Source organism: Piliocolobus tephrosceles, chromosome 17 (genome assembly GCF_002776525.5).
Source record: "Piliocolobus tephrosceles isolate RC106 chromosome 17, ASM277652v3, whole genome shotgun sequence".
NCBI classification, from domain to species: Eukaryota; Metazoa; Chordata; class Mammalia; order Primates; family Cercopithecidae; genus Piliocolobus; species Piliocolobus tephrosceles.
In genome coordinates this window covers 65,787,973-65,806,674 of record NC_045450.1, presented here as the reverse complement: position 1 = coordinate 65,806,674, position 18,702 = coordinate 65,787,973, and the positions used below count along the sequence as shown (strand labels likewise).

The following is an 18,702-nucleotide window of genomic DNA, read 5'->3' as shown; positions in this document are numbered from 1 at the left end:
TTCTTGTGCCTCAGCCTTCCCAGCATCTGGGACTATAGGCACACAAAACCATGTCTGGGTAATTTTTGCATTTTTTTGTAGAGACAGGGTTTCACCATGTTAACCAGGCTGGTCTTGAACTCCTGGCCTCAACTGTTCTGCCCACCTAGGCCTCCCACAGTGCTGGGATTACAGGCGTGAGCAATTGCACCCAGTCTATTGTATTGTTACAAGAGGAAAAGATGTCTATCAGCTCAAAGAGATGAATGAACCCCTCTCAAAACACCTGGAAGAAAAAACCACCTGCAATTTTCCGGTGCTTATACTAAATGGGCAATGAGATGACCTTTAAAATCTCAAACCAGGAGGTTACAAAGATTATTAGGTTGAAACAGAAAAAAAAATTTGACTGTCTTCAATGCTTTTTACCAAAAAAAACCACACCTCGTATTTTTTGGTGGAAGGGCCTGTTTGTAGCCCATATGTCGATGTTGATGTGTGATCTTTTTCTTTCCATCATGAGTTAGGGGAGCTGAGAATAAATATGTTAGGGTGTAAGTGGCTTGATGCTGCACAGGATTGTAATGAAACAACAATAGAAAACAAAATCTTGACATTAGAGAAGATAGCCAAGATCTGTCGGGCAGGGTAGACTAGTGTGATCCAGTCAATGAAAGCAAGTGGAGCAGAGCTTAAGAGCATTTGCTGGCCGGGCACAGTGGCTCATGCCTGTAATCCCAGCACTTTGGGAGGCCAAGGGGGCAGATCGCTTGAATGAAGACCACACTGGGCAACATAGCAAGACCCTGTCTCTACAAATTTTTTTTAAAAAATTTAACTGAGCATGGTGCTGCACTCCTGTAGTCCCAGCTACTCAGGAGGCTAATGTGGGAAGATCATCTGAGCCTGAGAGGTAGAGGCTGCAGTGAGCCGTGATTGTGTCACTGCCCTCCAGCCTGGGCAACAGAACGAGACCTCATCTCAAAAAAAAAAAAAAAAAAAAAAAAAAGGCCAGGCGCAGTGGGTCACGCCTGTAATCCCAGCACTTTGGGAGGCTGAGGCAGGCGGTTCATGAGGTCAGGAGTTTGAGAACAGCCTGGCCAACATAGTGAAACCCTGTCTCTACTAAAAATACAAAAATTAGCCAGGCATGGTGGCACGTGACTGTAGTCCCAGCCACTCGGGAGGCTGAGGCAGGAGAATCGCTTGAACCTGGGAGGCGGAGGTTGCAGTGAGCCAAGATCACGCCACTGCATTCCAGCTTGGGCGACAGAGCTAGACTTTGTCTCAAAAAAACAAAAAAGAGAACAATTGCGTTCTAATCAGCATAGAGGCCAAGGTCTACTACTGCTACCTAGGAGCTACTTAAGCCACAAAACGCCTCCCTGATCCCACTGCTGGGAAGTGCCTTAACCTCTGAGTCTCATCTATGAAATAAGCATAACATCTGCCAGAAAGAGGTTTGGAGAGGATTAAAAAGATGTTTGCATAGTGCCAAGCACATAGCAAAGGCTCAATAGATGGGAATGATTTGCTCAAAGAAAAGTGGGACTGACGGCCCTTGCAAGCCACTGCACAGATGTGGTGGCAACCCTAAGTTCATAGCAGGGCAGAAGCTCAGTGCAATAACATATGGGCTCCCCAAACACACACACACTCCACGGTGTGCACCCTGTGGTACTGTTTGAGGTGTTTGAACAAGAACAACTCCATCTTGAATATGGGCTGGGCAAAATGAGGCTGAGACCTGGTGGGCTGCATTCCCAAGAGGTTAGGCATTCTTTTTCTTTTTATTTTTTTTCTGAAGCAGAGTCTCGCTCTGTCACCCAGGCTGGAGTGTAGTGGTGTGATCTCGGATCACTGCAACCTCTGCCTCCCAGGCTCAAGTGATTCTCGTGCCTCAGCCTCCTGAGTAGCTGGGATTACAGGCACCTGCCACCTCACCTGGCTAAATTTTGGATTTGTAGTAGAGATGGGGTTTCTTCATGTTGGCCAGGTTGGTCTCAAACTCCTGATCTCAAGTGATTCACCTGCCTCGCTTAGTCACAGGATGAGCTAGGGTTGGCACAAGATACAGGTCATAAAGGCCCTGCGGATAAAATAGGATGCGGTAAAGAAGTCGGCCAAAACTCACCAAAACCAAGATGGCGACCTCTGGTAGGCCTCACTGCTCAGTATACACTAATTATAATACATTAGCATGTTAAAACAACACTCCCACCGGCGTCATGACAGTTTGCAAATGCCATGGCAACGTCCAGAAGTTACCCTATAGTCTAAAAAGTGGAGGAACCCTTAGTTCTAGGAAATCCCTGCCCCTTTTCTGGAGAATTCTTGAATAATCCACCCCTTGTTTAGCATAAAATCAAGAAATAACTATTAAGTATACTCAGTTGAGCAGCCATACTGCTGCTCTGTCTACGGAGAAGTCATTCTTTTTTTTCCTTACTTCTCTAATAAACGTGCTTTCACTTTATAGACTGGCCCCAAATTCTTTCTTGCATGAGGTCCAAGAGCCCTCTCTTGGGGTCTGGGTGGGGAGCCCTTTCTGGTAACAGTACTAAAGGTGTGTGTGGAGCTTAAGGTGTTTTTCACAATAGTATTTATTTGCTGACTCATGGCCACTCTATAAAATCTGTGTTAAAAGTGAGGTCTGTCCCAGAACCTAATTTTTTTCTGACTTCTTGGATTGGGATGATGACTTCGGTTTTTCTCGGAAGGCTTTGGTCACACGGCTGGCTGATGAAACAAGGAGTTGTGTACACTGGGTCTCAGCTCTCTGCGTTTTGAATATTTCTGCATTAGTGACTGGCTTGGGTCCAGTCTCCACCAAGAAGCCACTTCTGACCCTTGGACAAGCCTTTATTCCTCTTTAAGTAAGCTTCTGGATTCTGCCGGTCCTGTTTGGGGTCCCTGGGACTCTTTGAGACAGGAACGATACAGAGTGGTTGCAGGAGAATAGAAACTTCCAGGCTGCAGTTCTACCTAACAAAAGGAAACTGTTGAAATAGCTACACAAGCTATGGGCTGATAAGACCCTGAAAAACCAGGGTGTGGGCTAAGTTGGCTAAAACCAACTGGACCCAACGTGGCACTGGCTTTGACCTAGGCTTCACCTGGTACTCATTAACATACTAAGTCACACACCCACTGGCACCATGACAATTCCGGGAACACCCATATTTGGTGTAAAAATGGGTGGCACCACAGTTCTGAGAAGTCTCCACCTTATTCCAGAAACCTTCGTGCATATCCATTTCTTAAAGAAACCCATAAAGATGGAAACCCCAAGCCCCGTTGTGTGGCCCCCTCTTGAGTCCGTCCTTTCTTGAGTGTGTACTTTGCAGTAAATCTCTGTACTTTCACGATTTTCCGACTTGTTCTTGAATTCCTTCGTGTGGTGGTGAACCTTTGCAAAATTATGCCTGAGACAGTGAAACAGATCCACATGTGGAAAGGAAACCACGCCTGGGGCAAGGCCACGCCCCCTCCTCCGGGGAGCCCAATCATACGTGGGCCCGCCGCGCTAGTCCCCGCCCCTCAGGGCTGCCTCTTCCGGGCCTCAGGTTATTCCCCCATGTCCACGCCCCTCTTGCGCGTCGCCGTATCCGAGGTCGCGCCAGGCCCTGGAGTCTTCGGCCTGCGCGCGCTGGCCAATCAGACCCTGCCTCGCCCCCTCGCTTGGGAGTCTCCGCCCCCCGCGCTCTGCCCAGTCAGGCTCTGTCCCGCCCCCGCGGCACCGCCTCCGCGCCTCTGTCCAGCCGGCTAGCTCCGGCCGCGAACTGCCCCTCCCCGCCCCGCCTCCCGGCGCGGGTGGCCGAGGCGTAGCGCTGCGACCCCCGTCCCTGCGAACATGGCGCTGCGAGTGGTGCGGAGCGTGCGGGACCTGCTCTGCACCCTGCGCGCGGTCCCGTCCCCCGCAGCGCCCTGCCCGCTGAGGCCCTGGCAGTTGGGGACGGGCGCCGTCCGGACACTGCGCACGCGACCCGCTCTGCTCTCGGGTAAGTGCGGCGGACAAGTGGGCGGCTGCTCCCTCCCCGCCTGGGCTGCTTGTCCCGGGCCCAGCTGGACTCGGAGGACGCCTGGTCCCCGCTCCTGAGCCACCGGTGCGGAGCTAGCGTGGACCCTGCCCTTTTCTTCTGTTGGGATCCCCGGCTCTGCGGCCGCTTCTCCCTCTTAAGTAGCGGGAGGTCCCGTGAGCAGCCTTTGCCCTAGGGGTTGCCTGCAGCGGGGAGGGGAGGCCTGCGGGACACCGAAGCTGGGGGGGCCCGGCCGGTCCCGCGGGCGGGTCGGCCGCTTGCTGCAGAAGCCAGGCACGTGTCGCTTAAGCGTCTCAGTGGCCTTAGTTTATCTCCCATCTGCGTGCATCGTTGAGACCCCAAATGGGGAGGCCTTTAGTTTACTAAATGGACCGTTACTGAGAACTCCGAAGTAAATTAAAGCAGAAGCGCTTATTAAAATTAAAGCACCAGGCCGGGCGCGATACCTCACGCCTGTAATCCCAGCACTTTGGGAGACGGAGGCGGCGGATCACGAGGTCAGGAGATCGAGACCATCCTGGCTAACAGGGTGAAACGCCATCTCTGCTAAAAATACAAAACATTAGTCGGGCGTGGTGGCATGGCCTTGTAATCCCAGCTACTTGGGAGGATGAGGCCGAATCACTTCAACCCGGGAGGCGGAGGTTGCAGTGAGCCGAGTGCCACTGCACTCCAGCCTGGGCGACAGAGTGAGACTCTGTCTCAAAAAAGGAAAATAATTATTTACCTAATCTATCCACTTCTTTCTGTCGGGCCAAGGGTTAAAGGAGAATTGTACTAATCATTATCTTTAGCCTAAACAGCATGCTTATTAAAATAAAGACTTAGGACTTTGAATCACTGCAACTTCTGCCTCCCAGGTTCAAGTGATTCTCCTGCCTCAGCCTCCCGAGTAGCTGGGATTACAGGTGCCCGCCACCATACTTGGCCAATTTTTGTATTTTTAGTAGAAACGGGGTTTCACCATGTTGACCAGGTTGCTCTTGAACACCTGATCTCAGGTGATCTGCCCGCCTCGGTCTCCCAAAGTGCTGGGATTACAGGGGAGAGCCACTGCGCCTGGCCAGGACTGAGGGGTATTGAGCTTAGTAATGTTGCTGTCTCCCTCTAAACCTGGGGTTGCTCGGTTGCTAAAATGAGTGTCACAGCAGCCTTAATCCTAAAATTATCTTCGCAGGTAGGCAAGATGGCAAGGTCAAAGACGGTAGTCTCAGGTGATATTTGTAGTGGTCCGGCACTTAATTTGAAAAGGTGTATTAGCTTCAGACTGCTCATAATTGGCATATAACTGGCGAGTTCTAGACTTGTAACAGAGAGAATTAAGTGTTATAGACAACTGTACACCATCTGTTTTGCTCAGAATCCTCTTAATAAACTTTAAAAGATCATTTTATTCTGCAGCATGATTTTTTTTTTTTTTGAGACGAAGTTTGGCTCATTGTCCAGGCTGGAGTGCAGTGGTGCAATCTCGGCTCACTGCAACCTCCTCCTCCCAGGTTCAAGTGATTCTCCTGCCTCAGCCGCCCAAGTAGCTGGGATTATAGGCACGCACCACTACACCCAGCTAATTTTTGTATTTTTAGCAGAGACGTGGTTTCACCGTGCTGGCCAGGCTGGTCTCGATCTCCTGACCTCAGGTGATCTGCCCGCCTCGGCCTCCTAAAGTGCTGGGATTACAGGCATAAGCCACTGTGCCTGACCTGCACCATGATAATTTAAGGGGAAAAAAAATTATTTTTCTCCCAAAGTGTTGGTATTACAGGCATGAACCACCATGCCCAGCGATTTTTTTTTTTTGAGACCGAGTCCTGCTCTGTTGCTCAGGCTGGAGTGCAGTGGCGTGATCTGGGCTGCAACCTCTGCCTCCTGGGTTCAAGCAATTCTCGTGCCTCAGCCTCCCAAGTAGCTGGGATTACACGCATGTGCCACCACACCTGGCTTATTTTTGTATTTTTTTAGTAGAGACGGGTTTCATCACGCTGGCCAGGCTGGGCTCAAACTCCTGACCTCAGGTGATCTGCCCGCCTCGGCCTCCCAAAGTGCTGGGATTACACGCATGAGTCTCTGTGCCTGGCCTGCAACATGATAATTTAAGGGAAAAAAATTATTTCATTCCCTCAGCTTTTGAGTGCTTGCTATGTGGCAAGCACTGTATTTAGAATTGGAAAAACAAATGAAAATAGGATAAACCCTGCTGTTTCTTGCTCGGTACACAGTCTACTGCCTAGGGAAACTGACAGATGAACTCTCTAGCATGTTCAGCACTGTGAGTGTGGTGGGGAATAGTGGTGTAAGGTATCGTGAGAATGAGCTGACTGGCCCAGGAACCCAGGCTTGGTTAGACAAGACTTGGGGCAGGAACGGGCTTCTAAATCTAGACCTCAAGTAGTTAGTTAGGTGGTAGGGAGAGTCTTTCAGTCAGAACACAGTGTACACGTCTTAAATTTTCTTACCTGAACATCAGATTGACCTGAAACATTCAGTTCTTTGAAGTGGAATGAAGCAAAGTAAATTTCTTAGTGACACATTTTTTGACTTCTTCCACTGAAGGGTATGAACTTTAAAAAGTTTCATAATTAGGGGGAAAAGAAAGCAATATTAAATTACATACTTGGCCAGGTGCGGTGGCTCACACACTTTGAGAAGTTGAGGTGGGAGAATCACTTAGCCCAGTATTTGAGACCGGTCTGGACAACATAGTGAGACCCCCCCCATCTCTACAAAACTAAAAAATAAAAATAATAATTATACACTCTACTCATGTTGTGCTGCATATCAGAGCTGTAACCAAAGCAACTGAATGCTGTTTTGAGTACAACTATCTTTTGGGTAAGGGGTAAAATGAGCCAGTGAGGCCTCTTTAAAACAGTATTTGAGTTAACCATTTTCCTATGAATTTATGTCACATTGTTTTTGGAAAAATACTTGGTGTCAGAATATGAAATATATTTAATATAGCATATGGTTTTTAAAAAATATCCTCTAGGCCAGGCGCGGTGGCTCAAGCCTGTAATCCCAGCACTTTGGGAGGCCGAGATGGGCGGATCACAAGGTCAGGAGATGGAGACCATCCTGGCAAACACGGTGAAACCCCGTCTCTACTAAAAAATACAAAAAACTAGCCGGGCGCCTGTAGTCCCAGCTACTTGGGAGGCTGAGGCAGGAGAATGGCGTGAACCCGGGAGGCGGAGCTTGCAGTGAGCTGAGATCCGGCCACTGCACTCCAGGCTGGGCGACAGAGCGAGACTCCGTCTCAAAAAAAAAAAAAAAAAAAAAAAATCCTCTAAGGCAAGTAATTTTAACTTTATATCCTAAATAACTCTTTTTACATCTTGAACATTAGCCAGCCTTTCTTTTTTTTATTTTTTTTTTATTTCTGAGACAGAGTCTCACACTGTCACCTGGGCTGGAGTGCAGTGGCGCAATCTTGGCTCACTGCAGCTCCGCCTCCCAGGTTCAAGCGATTCTCCTGCCTCAGTCTCCCAAGTAGCTGGGATTACAGGTGCCCACCACCACGCCCAGCTAATTTTTTTTGTATTTTTAGTAGAGACGGGGTTTCACCATGTTGGCCAGGCTGGTCTCGAACTCCTGACCTTGTGATTCGCCTGCCTCGGCCTCCCAAAGTGCTGGGATTACAGGTATGAGCCACCATGCCCGGCCTGGGCGGCCTTTCTTTCAGGATTCCCTGAATTGTTTGACCGTATCTTTAGAGAAGTGCTCAGTAAGTCAAGGGCTGAACCTGTCTGGTGAATGATGAGCAGAGCTTGACTTTCCACCAACTCATGGCTTAGCTCTGAGGAGACTGTTGAGTTCTGATCTTAGTTTTCTTCTTTAAGTGACAGTTGTACTGTCTTCAAGGTCAGGCTTGAATTTGATTAAAGTAGAATTTTAAGAACTTAGTCAAATTATAGTTGTTTCAGGAGGTCAGTTTCATTCCTATAAAATTTTACTTTATAACCCAAGCTGCAGTGAAGCCCTCTTAGGTCAACTCTGCCTAAAGAGGCACCTTATTATTGTTATTATTTCTTAGGTTAAATAGTTTCTTATATGAGCCATCTTTATGCTGTCTCCCTAAACCTCATCACCCCAAATCTGTCTTCAGAGGGACAGATTTTATTTTTTCTGAAAGACAGACCAGTAATAGTTAAGTATACATTCGAAATATGCTCCAAAATTTTCTTTTGTGATTTAGGCTAAGTAATGTTAAAGCAAATAATCCAGTCTCCAAAAGATGCACACGGCGTTCAGATCAAGCCATCTTTGCTTAAATGGTACTGCTGTTTCAATGTGTCATCTCTATATACATGATCTTCGTTCTTTCCTGGGCTATGTAGTATTTAAAGGTAGTGTCAACAGGTCAGACACAAAATCTGGGAAAGTCTTTTGAAAGGAATGATAATGAAAAGTGCTTCTTAAGAAGTAATGCTGCTGCTTTTCTGAAATATCGGTCTTCTGTTTTAGTGCGTAAATTCACAGAGAAACATGAATGGATAACAACAGAAAATGGTATTGGAACAGTGGGAATCAGCAATTTTGCACAGGTATTGGATTATATTGAAATATTTGTGACAGTGTGCTCTTGCATAATTTGCTTTATCTCTAGTGTGCCCTTGCATAATTTGCTTTATCTCTACATTTAAAAAAGTGTTTAGGCCACGTGAGGTGGCTCATGCCTGGAATCCTAACACTTTGGGAGGCTTAGGCAGGAGGATTGCTTGAGGCCAGGAGTGCAAGACCAGCCTGGTCAACATAGTGAGACCCTGTCTCTACCAAAAGTTAAAAAAAATTAGCCTGGCATGGTGGCTCATGCCCGTGGTCCCAGCTACTCAGGAGGCTAAGGCAGGAGGATTGCTGGAGCCCAGGAGGTTGAGGCTGCAGTGAACCATGATCATGTCACTGCAAATTACAAAAATTAGCTGGTCCTGGTGGTGCATACCTGTAATCCCAGCCACTCAGGAGGCTGAGACAGGAGAATCACTTGAACCTGGGAGGGAGAAGTTGCAGTGAGCCGAGAACACACCACTGCACTCTAGCCCGAGTGACAGAGTGAGACTCCATCTCAAAAAAAGAAAGAAAGAAATAGAGAGAGAGAGAGAGAGAGAGAGAGAAAGAGAGAAAGAGAGAGGGAGAGGGAGAAAGAGAACCAACCAGAGTTGAATTAAGTAAAACGTAGTTAGGGCATTATGTGGTATTTTAAGAGATGTTGCAAGCTTAACACTAAAAGTAGGAAACATATCTTATTCAAGAAGGAAATGTGTGTGTTTTGTACTGGGCATTTAAGGAAAGAAGAAAAAGAAGAGCAGGTTGTTACCAGCATTTTGTGGGTCCAGTGATACACACATGACCAGCGGGGTGGGAAGAAGGAAAACCTCAGTAGGCACAGATTACACAAAGGAAAGGCTTTTATTTAGCCCATCTTTTCTCTGTAAATTCCCCTCAATTCCATATGGCGATAATGTTTAAGAGAAAATGAGAAGCCAAATACTAGCGTGGTCAGTGATTTTCAACTTGATGTATGTATTGGGTGAGGCGGGGAAGGGGGATGTTAACTAATGCGAATATAGTCGTGTGTCACTTAATAATGGAGCTATGTTCTGAGAAATGCCTCCTAGGGGATTTCGTCCTTGTGTGAGCCTCCTGGGTGCCCTTACACACACCTAGATGGTACAGCCTATTACACACCTTGGCTGTGTGGTACAGCCTTTGCTCCTGGGCTACAAACCTGTACAGCATGTTACTGTACTGAATACTGTAGTCAATCGTAATACAATTGTCTATCAAAACATAGAAAAGGTACAGTAAAAATATGGTACAGGTTGAGCATCTTTAATCCCTGAAATAATCCAAAAATCTGAAACTTTTTGAGCACCAACATGACTCTTAAAGAAAATGCTCATTGGAGCATTCTGGAATCCAGAATCTTGGATGAGGAGTGCTCATCTATTAAGTATAATGCAAGGATTCCAAAATCTGAAATCCAAAACATTTCTGGTCCCAAGCATTTTGGATAAGTGATACTAACTATATTATAATTTCATGGGACCACTGTCGTGTATGTGGTCTGTTGTTGACCACAATGCCATTAGGCGGCATGTGACTGTACAAAATTCCTCAGACATGTAAGATTCTTCTGTGTTGAGAATCACTGACAATTGTATCTTCCTTGGCATCTCTGCATACCTACTATGAAGCTCCGTACTGGGTATTTTTTGAGATGTTGTGTAAGATGTCGTCCTTACCTCCTAGAGTTTATTTGTGAGGGGAATTACCTCCATGGGAATGACTTGCAAACATTACATGATGGCATCGGAACGGTGGGGTTGTAATTTACTTACCTGCTGGAGAGACCACTTCTTTCTAGAGTCACGGACTTCAGGGAGTACAAGGCGTGAGGACTAGGATTTGTAGAATCAGTGAGCAGGATTTCAGCAAATGCATTGGGGGCAATGGTGTACATAAAACTGCAGAGGTGGAAGAACACCAAATATGTTCATGCACAGAAGAGCTAGTAGTGTTTGCCGGGGGCAGTGGCTCACACCTGTAATCCTAGCACTTTGGAAGCCCGAGGTAAGTGGATCATCTGAGTCAGAAGTTCAAGACCAGCCTGGCCAACATGGTGAAACTGCGTCTCTAGGAAAAAATTTTAAAAAATTAGTTGGGCATGGTGGGGGGCACCTGTAATCCCAGCTACTTGGGAGACTGAGGCAGGAGAATCACTTGAACCTGGGATACAGAGGTTGCAGTGAGCTGAGATCAGGCCACTGCACTCCAGCCTGGACAAAAAGAGAGAAACTCTGTCTCAAAACCAAACAAAACAAAGAGCTAGCAGTGTTGTCTGGGGCTTGTGGCTTTTGTCAGGTTGCTAAAGCCTGTGAGCCAAATCGGGCTGGTGGCTGGTCTCTTGCAGCTCCTGAGTTGAGAATAGTTTTTATTTTTTTATTTTATTTTATTTTTTTTGAGACGGAGTCTTGCTCTGTTGCCCAGGCTGGAGTGCAGTGGCCGGATCTCAGCTCACCGCAACCTCCGTCTCCTGGGTTCACGCCATTCTCCTGCCTCAGCCTCCTGAGTGGCTGGGACCACAGGCGCCCACCACCTCGCCCGGCTAATTTTTTGTATTTTTAGTAGAGACGGGGTTTCACCGTGTTAGCCAGGAGGGTCTCGATCTCCTGACCTCGTGATCTGCCCGTCTCGGCCTCCCAAAGTGCTGGGATTACAGGCTTGAGCCACCGCGCCCGGCGAGAATAGTTTTTAAAATCATTTTATTTTACTTATTTTTGGAGAACAGAGTCTTGCTATATTGCCCAGGCAGGTCTCGAACTCCTGGGCTCAAGCTATCCTCCCACCTCTGCCTCCCTAAGAGTTGGGATTACAGGCATGAGCCACTGCACCCAGCGATTTGTTTTTATTCTTGAGATGGAGTCTTGTTCTGTCGCCAAGGCTGGAGTACAGAGGCACAATCTCAACTCACTGCAACCTCTGTCTCCCAGGTTTAAGTGATTCTCCTGCCTCAGCCTCCTGAGTAGCTGGGATTACACGTGCCTACCACCATGCTGGGCTAATTTTTGTATTTTTACTGGAGACTGGGTTTCACCATGTCAACCGGGCTGGTCTCATACTTCTGACCTCAAGTGATACGCCCACCTTGGGCCTCTCAAAGTGCTGGGATTACAGACGTGAACTACCACACCTGACCGAGTAGTTTTTACATGTTTAAAGGATTTTAAGGAAAACCCAAGAATGTAGCCCCTCAACTATAAAATATGTACTAAATCTTAATTATAGGGGATTCAGTGTTTTGCTTGTTCTGTTTACTGGAGGGTTTAGTTTTAATTTCTTAGAGATTTTTGGTTTTGTCTTGTTTTATTTAGGAAGCACTGGGAGATGTTGTTTACTGTAGTCTACCTGAAGTTGGGACAAAATTGAACAAACAAGGTGAGTGTTGTTAGGATCTTGGAATGATCCATGCCATGAATTTTCTTTACCTCATCTTTACATTGAATAGTAAATTGTTTGTACCCTGGATTAATTAGAGTGTTTTTGTTTGTTTGTTTGAGACGTTCTCGCTTTGTTACCCAGGCTGGAGTGCAGTGGCACCATCTCAGCCCACTGCAACCTCCGCCTCCCGGGTACGAGCGATTCTTGTGTCTCAGGCATGTGCCACCACTCCCAGCTAATTTTTGTATTTGTAGTAGAGACGGGGTTTCCCCATGTTGGCCAGGCTGGTGTCGAACTCCTGACCTCTAGTAACCACCTGCCTCGGCCTCCCAAAGTGCTGAGATTACAAGTATGAGCCACCGTGCCCAGCCAATTAGAGTGCTTTTGACCCAAGTAGTAGGGTGGTGCAAAAGTAATTGCTACTTAGGAGGATGAGACAGGAGAATTGCTGGAACCTGGGAGGCGGAGGTTGCAGTGAGCCGAGATCCCATCACTGCACTCCAGCCTGGGCGACAGAGCAAGACTCTGTTTCGAAAAAAGTCTGTTAATATCAATATGTTAGATAATATCCTTAAACTAATGAGTACCCTTTTAAGACATTCTGCTAAAGGCAGTTTTTTAACTTGATGTAAAATCTACATACAGTGAAATGCATGGACCAGAAATGTACAATTCAGTGAGTTTTAACAAATGTATACACTTGAATAAACCTTCCCAATCAAATAGATGACATCTTCTCTTGTTTCTACACCATAGATTAATTTTGCCTATTTAACTTTATTTGAAAGGAATCACACAGTGTGTGTTATGTTTGACCGCTTTTGGGGTTTACTGAGCTTCTTGAATCTGTAGATGGAATTTTTTTTTTCCATTAAATTTGGAGACTTCTTTTTTTAGTCATGATTTCTTTCTCTTCTCACTTCATTCCTTTTTTCTTCTCTGATTTGAGACATGTTCGTCAGATCACTTGATACTGTCCTATAGGTCCCTAAGACTGTTAACTTTTCAGCCTTTTTTTTTTTTTTTTTTTTTGAGGCGGAGTCTCGCTCTGTCGCCCGGACTGGAGTGCAGTGGCCCGATCTCAGCTCACTGCAAGCTCCGCCTCCCGAGTTCCCGCCATTCTCCTGCCTCAGCCTCCGGAGTAGCTGGGACTACAGGCGCCCGCCATCTCGCCCGGCTAGTTTTTGTATTTTTAGTAGAGACGGGGTTTCACCGTGTTAGCCAGGATGGTCTCGATCTCCTGACCTCGTGATCCGCCCGTCTCGGCCTCCCAAAGTGCTGGGATTACAGGCTTGAGCCACCGCGCCCGGCCTTCAGCCTTTTTTTAAACTGTTTTTTTCCTTCTTCTTCTTTTTTTGAGACAGAGACTTGCTCTGTTGCCCAGGCTGGAATGCAGTAGTGCAATACTGGCTCACTGCAACCTCTGCCTCCCAGGTTCAAGCAGTTCTCCTTTTTCAGCCTCCCTAGTAGCCGGGACTACAGGCACACACCACCACACCAGGCTACTTTTTTTTTTTTTTTTTTTGAGTTTTTGGTGGAGACACGGTTTCACCGTGTTGGCCAGGCTGGTCTTGAACTCCTGACCTCAAGTGATCTACCTGCCTTGGCTTCCCAAAGTGCTGGGATTATAGGCGTGAGCCACTGTGCCTGGCCGGTGGCTCACTCCTGTAATCATATTTTATGTTTTCATGTATGTTTGTATTTTATGTTTTCAAGTCACTGACTTTTAACATTTATAATAGTGTTTTTTGTTTTTGAGATGGAGTCTCACGCTGTCACCCAGGCTGGAGTGCAATGGCATGGTCTTGGCTCACTACAACCTCCGCCTTCTGGGTTCAAGCGATTCTCCTGCCTCAGTCTCCCAAGTAGCTGGGATTACAGGCGTCCACCACCATGTCCAGCTGATTTTTTTGTATTTTAGTAGAGACCATGTTGGCTAGGCTGCTTTCAAACTACTGACCTAAGGTGATCTGCCTGCCTCGGGCTCCCAAAGTGCTGGAATTACAGGCATGAGCCACCACGCCCGGCCCAGAGCTTATAATTGTTATCTGCAGGAAGGTGGTCTGATACAAGGTACTTCACTGTCACTGGAACATTCTAAAGTTTTCATTTTGTTTTTTTCTGAGCCACAGCTAAGTTGCAAGAACATTGAGTTTTAGTGAACCAACACACATCTGGCATTCAGGCACATCACCATTTGTTAGTCACTGTGTCCGGGACACACAGATAGGTCCACTCTGTTGAGACAATACATACCCTTCTCGTGGGTTATTACAACCTGACAAAACGTGTGGTTTTATTTTTAATTAAAGAAATTTAGGCCAGACGTGTTGGCTCACGGTTGTAATCCCAGCACTTTGGGAGACTGAGGCGGGTAGATCACAAGGTCAGGAGTTCAAGACCAGCCTGGCCAACACAGTGAAACCCAGTCTACTAAAAATACAAAAATTAGCCGGGCGTGGTGGTGTGGGCCTGTAATCCTAGCCACTCGAGAGGCTGAGGCAGGAGAATCGCTTGAACCTGGGAGGCGGAGGTGGCAGTGAGCCGAGATTGCGCCATTGCACTGTAGCCTGGCGACAGAGCGAAACTCCGTCTCAAAAAAAAAAAAAAAAAAAAGAAATTTGGAATTTTAAAATCATAGCTGTATGACAGGAATCTACTTTTTCGTATTTTATGTTTTCAGGTCACTGACTTTTAACATTTCATGTTTTATTTTATTTTTTCCATTTAGATGAGTTTGGTGCTTTGGAAAGTGTGAAAGCTGCTAGTGAACTCTATTCTCCTTTATCAGGAGAAGTAACTGAAATTAATGAAGCTCTTGCAGAAAATCCAGGACTTGTAAACAAATCTTGTTATGAAGATGGTAAGCTTTTGCTAGAAATTTCTCAAGGAATTACTACCACAGTTAATATTTTATCTAGAACTTAAAGCAAGCTTAGCTGATTGTGACTTCATCTTTTTCTACTTCTTGGTACTAAATAGAGATGTTCTGCTTTAAAAGGAAAACAGAGGTTAGTTGAATACATAAAGTTATGTTTAAGATTTCTGGCTAGGCGCAGTGGCTCACGCCTGTGCTCCCAGCACTTTGGGAGGCCAAGGTGGGTGGATTGCTTTAGTCCAGGAGTTGGAGACCAGCTGGGCACCACGGTGAGACTCTGTCTCTATAGAGAGACAAAAATTAGCTGGTTGTGGTGGAATGTGCCTGTAGTCTCAGTTGCTAGGGAGGCTGAAGTGGGAGAATTGCTTGAGCCTGGGAGGTCAAGGCTACAGTCTGTAGTGAGCCAAGATCACACCACTCCACTCCGGCCTGAATGACAGAGCGAGACCGTCTCAAAAAAGAAAAAAAAAAAAATCTCTGGTGATAAAAGCATTACCTTATTTTGCAGGGTTCTTGATATCAGTTGTAGATTCTTTGGTTTTGGTGTAAACACCTGCAAAGTACTTTTTCAGACATAAAGCAGCCACTCATATTGTGTGACACGGGAGGTAACAAAATAATAATATATTCTACATTAATTTTTGGTTATCTCACATTTTCATCCTTACAATCTAATGAGGTAAGCTAACAGCAATTTTCTCTATTTTGTAGATGAATAGAGGCTCCAAAGTATTTATCTGTCAGGGTCACATGGCTGATAAATGGCAAAGTTAGGATTAGATTGTAGTTCTCTTTTGCCTGTCACCTAGTCCTTCTAATTACTACTGCTTTCTAATCCCATTAACCTCAGTAGTTAGTGTTCGATTTGTTAAAGATATACCTGGCCTTGTATATTTGCATCATATACTTAAGGACTTATTTTTTTGAGACAGAGTCTCCCTCTGTCGCCTAGGCTGGAGTGCGGTGGCATGACCTCGGTGCACTGAAACCTCCCCTTCCCGGGTTCAAGCACTTCTCCTGCCTCAGCTTCCCAGTAGATGGGATTGCAGGCAACCGCCACAATGCCTAGCTACTTTTTCTGTTTTTGGTAGAGATGGAGTTTCACTGTGTTGGCCAGGCTGGTCCAGAGCTTCTAGCCTCAAGTGATTTGCCTGCCTTGGCTTCCCAAAGTACTGGGATTACAGGCGTGAGCCACCGTGCCTAGCCCCTAAAGATTTAAATGTCATTGTCTGATACTTACTACAACCTAAGAGTTCTTGATTTATTATGGTGGAATCTATTCTAGCTATAATTATTTTCATTTGTTATATACAAGTATTTTAATTCTTAAGGCTAAAATTTAAAGTTCCATGAACAAATATGTATAGTTTTTGTAAAGAATGCGAGATTGAGGCACTCAAATTTATTTTACATTTTGGATGAATCTGACTTTTTAAAAAGTTAATGTGGAATATAAGGTTGTTTTTTGGTTGCAGGTTGGCTGATCAAGATGACCCTGAGTAACCCTTCAGAACTAGATGAACTTATGAGTGAAGAAGCATATGAGAAATACATCAAATCTATTGAGGAGTGAAAATGGAACCCCTAAATAAACTAGTATGAAATACCGCAACTCAGCAGATTGTCTTAAATTAGTGGTGGATAGAAGACTTAGGATAGCAACTTTTAGCATTACTGATGGAGAAGAAAAAAACTACTGTTAACGCTGCTAATGAAGGAAAATGCCCTTTAACTTTCTAATGATTATAGATTTTAGACTAGGCTCTAGTGTTCAGAATTCATTAAATTATCCATGGTAAAAACTAGTTTTAAAAATTACATAATTCAAAGATAACGTTGTTATTCTTAAGCCTTTTTATAATATTGTAACTTGCATATATCCATACCTGGATTTGGGATGAAATACTTAATGATCTTTCCATTGGAAATAACTGGGAGTGAAGAGGTTTTTGTTGCTTGTACAGTGTCAGATGACACACCACTATCCTGATTTTGCAATACACTGCATTTGCTGGTGCTATTTTTATACGGTGAAGCAACAGCTTGCAGCAAAATAATAAAATACTTCTTCGTTAATCATGTTTTTTTGTTTTGATGTTAATATTTCATTTAGTGACTCTGCTAGTATTTGTGAAAGTGCTAACTTTAACTTAGGGAAAGTTACCTTTTTTTTTTTTAAAGGAAATTTAAGCCAGACAATGAAAAGCTCCAAGAAAATGTTTCCTTTAGTCACGAATCTGGTTTTTCTTAAGCCAGGATCACCTTTAACATAATAAATAAATCACCGACTTTGATTTTCTATCACGTGAGGTCTGAAGGCAGAAGAGGAAAGACAAAAGAAGGTGGAAGTTTTGATCAGTATGTAGCACATGGTATTTTTAAGAAGTTAAACCACATTCAGGTTTCCACTTAAGTCATGGGAATAAAAGTGGACATGGATTGAAGCTTTATGAGCTCAGATAATGGACTTTGATAGTGAGTATTCTTTGCAACTTAAGCATATTTAGAGTGCCAAAAGGTATTTCCAAGTAGCTAATATGTAGCATACTCTAACCAACTGTAATATGCTGACAGTATTGGGGTGGGGGGGTCTATATGCACATGCACATATATATATATACATATACACAGAGTGAGAGGAGATAAACTCCTGTATCATTTTCTCAGTTACTAGAGGAAAAAAGAAGTATTCATATAGTACCACCTTCTGGTGGTGAACAAACAGCAAACAGAAGGACCTAGCGAAAGTAGGTGAATAACATACAAATCTTCCCTGCTCCTCAGATGAAGAAACTGTTCGTTCCAAGACTCTGCCAGTAGCCATATCACTGCTTAACTGTATCTTTGTACCCTTATCCAGAAAGTATTGGCCAGGCGTGGTGGCTCACGCCTGTAATCCTACCACTTTGGGAGGCCAAGTTTGGTGGATCTCTTGAGCCCAGGAGTTTGAGACCAGCCTGGGCAACATGGTGAAACCCCATCTCTACAAAAATACAAAAATTAGCCTGGAATGGTGGCATGTGCCTGTGGTCCCAGCTATTTGGGAGGCAGGTAGGATCAGTCTGGGAGGTCAAGGCTGCAGTGAGCACACCACTGTACTCCAGCCTGGGTGACAGTGAGAACGTGTCACAAAGTATCCAAGGTATCCTGGATGATTGTCTATATCGTATAATTATCAATCAGGTTAATGGATCTGTCTGCTTAGAAAATACATGGGGATGGCCAACACTTTGGAAAGCCGAGGCGGGTGCATCACTTGAGGTTGGGAGTTCGAGACCACCGTGATCAACATGGAGAAACCCTGTCTCTACTGAAAGTACAAAATTAGCTGGGTGTGGTGACCTGTAATCCCAGCTGCTCAGGAGGCTAAGGCAGGAGAATTGCTTGAACCCAGGAGTCGGAGTTTGCAGTGAGCTGGAGATTGCGCCATTGCACTCCAGCCTGGGCAACAAGAGCGAAACTCTGTCTCAAAAAAAGAAAACAGGCCGGGCGCAGTGGCTCGCGCCTATAATCCCAGCATTTTGGGGCAGAGGCGGGCAGATCACAAGGTCAGGAGATCGAGACCATCCTGGCTAACACAATGAAACCCTATCTCTACTAAAAATACAAAAAATTAGGCATGGTGGCATGCACCTGTAGTGCCAGCTATTTGGGAGGGTGAGGCAGGAGAATTGCTTGAACCCAGGAGGCGGAGGTTGCAGTGAGCCGAGATCACGCCACTGCACTCCAGCCTGGGCGACAGAGTGAGACTTCGTCTTAAAAAAAAAAAAAGAAAATACGTGGGGATGAGTAATTACATAGATTTACCCTTTTGTTTTGAAAGTTCTCTAGACACGTCGATTACCATCATTTCACAGGTATGAAAGGTGA

The 18,702-nt window shown here is 45.4% G+C and overlaps 1 protein-coding gene across 1 annotated transcript; it reads left to right on the top strand.

Annotated features, from left to right (window-relative positions):
* Nucleotides 1-3,675: 3,675 nt before the first annotated feature.
* Nucleotides 3,676-16,908, top strand: GCSH (glycine cleavage system protein H). Its single transcript, XM_023226860.3, has 5 exons — nt 3,676-3,980; nt 8,481-8,560; nt 11,888-11,951; nt 14,686-14,817; nt 16,308-16,908. Exons 1-5 carry the CDS (start codon nt 3,833-3,835, stop codon nt 16,403-16,405), a joined length of 522 nt encoding a protein of 173 aa, XP_023082628.1. The 5' UTR covers nt 3,676-3,832; the 3' UTR covers nt 16,406-16,908.
* The last annotated feature ends 1,794 nt before the right edge of the window (nt 16,909-18,702 follow it).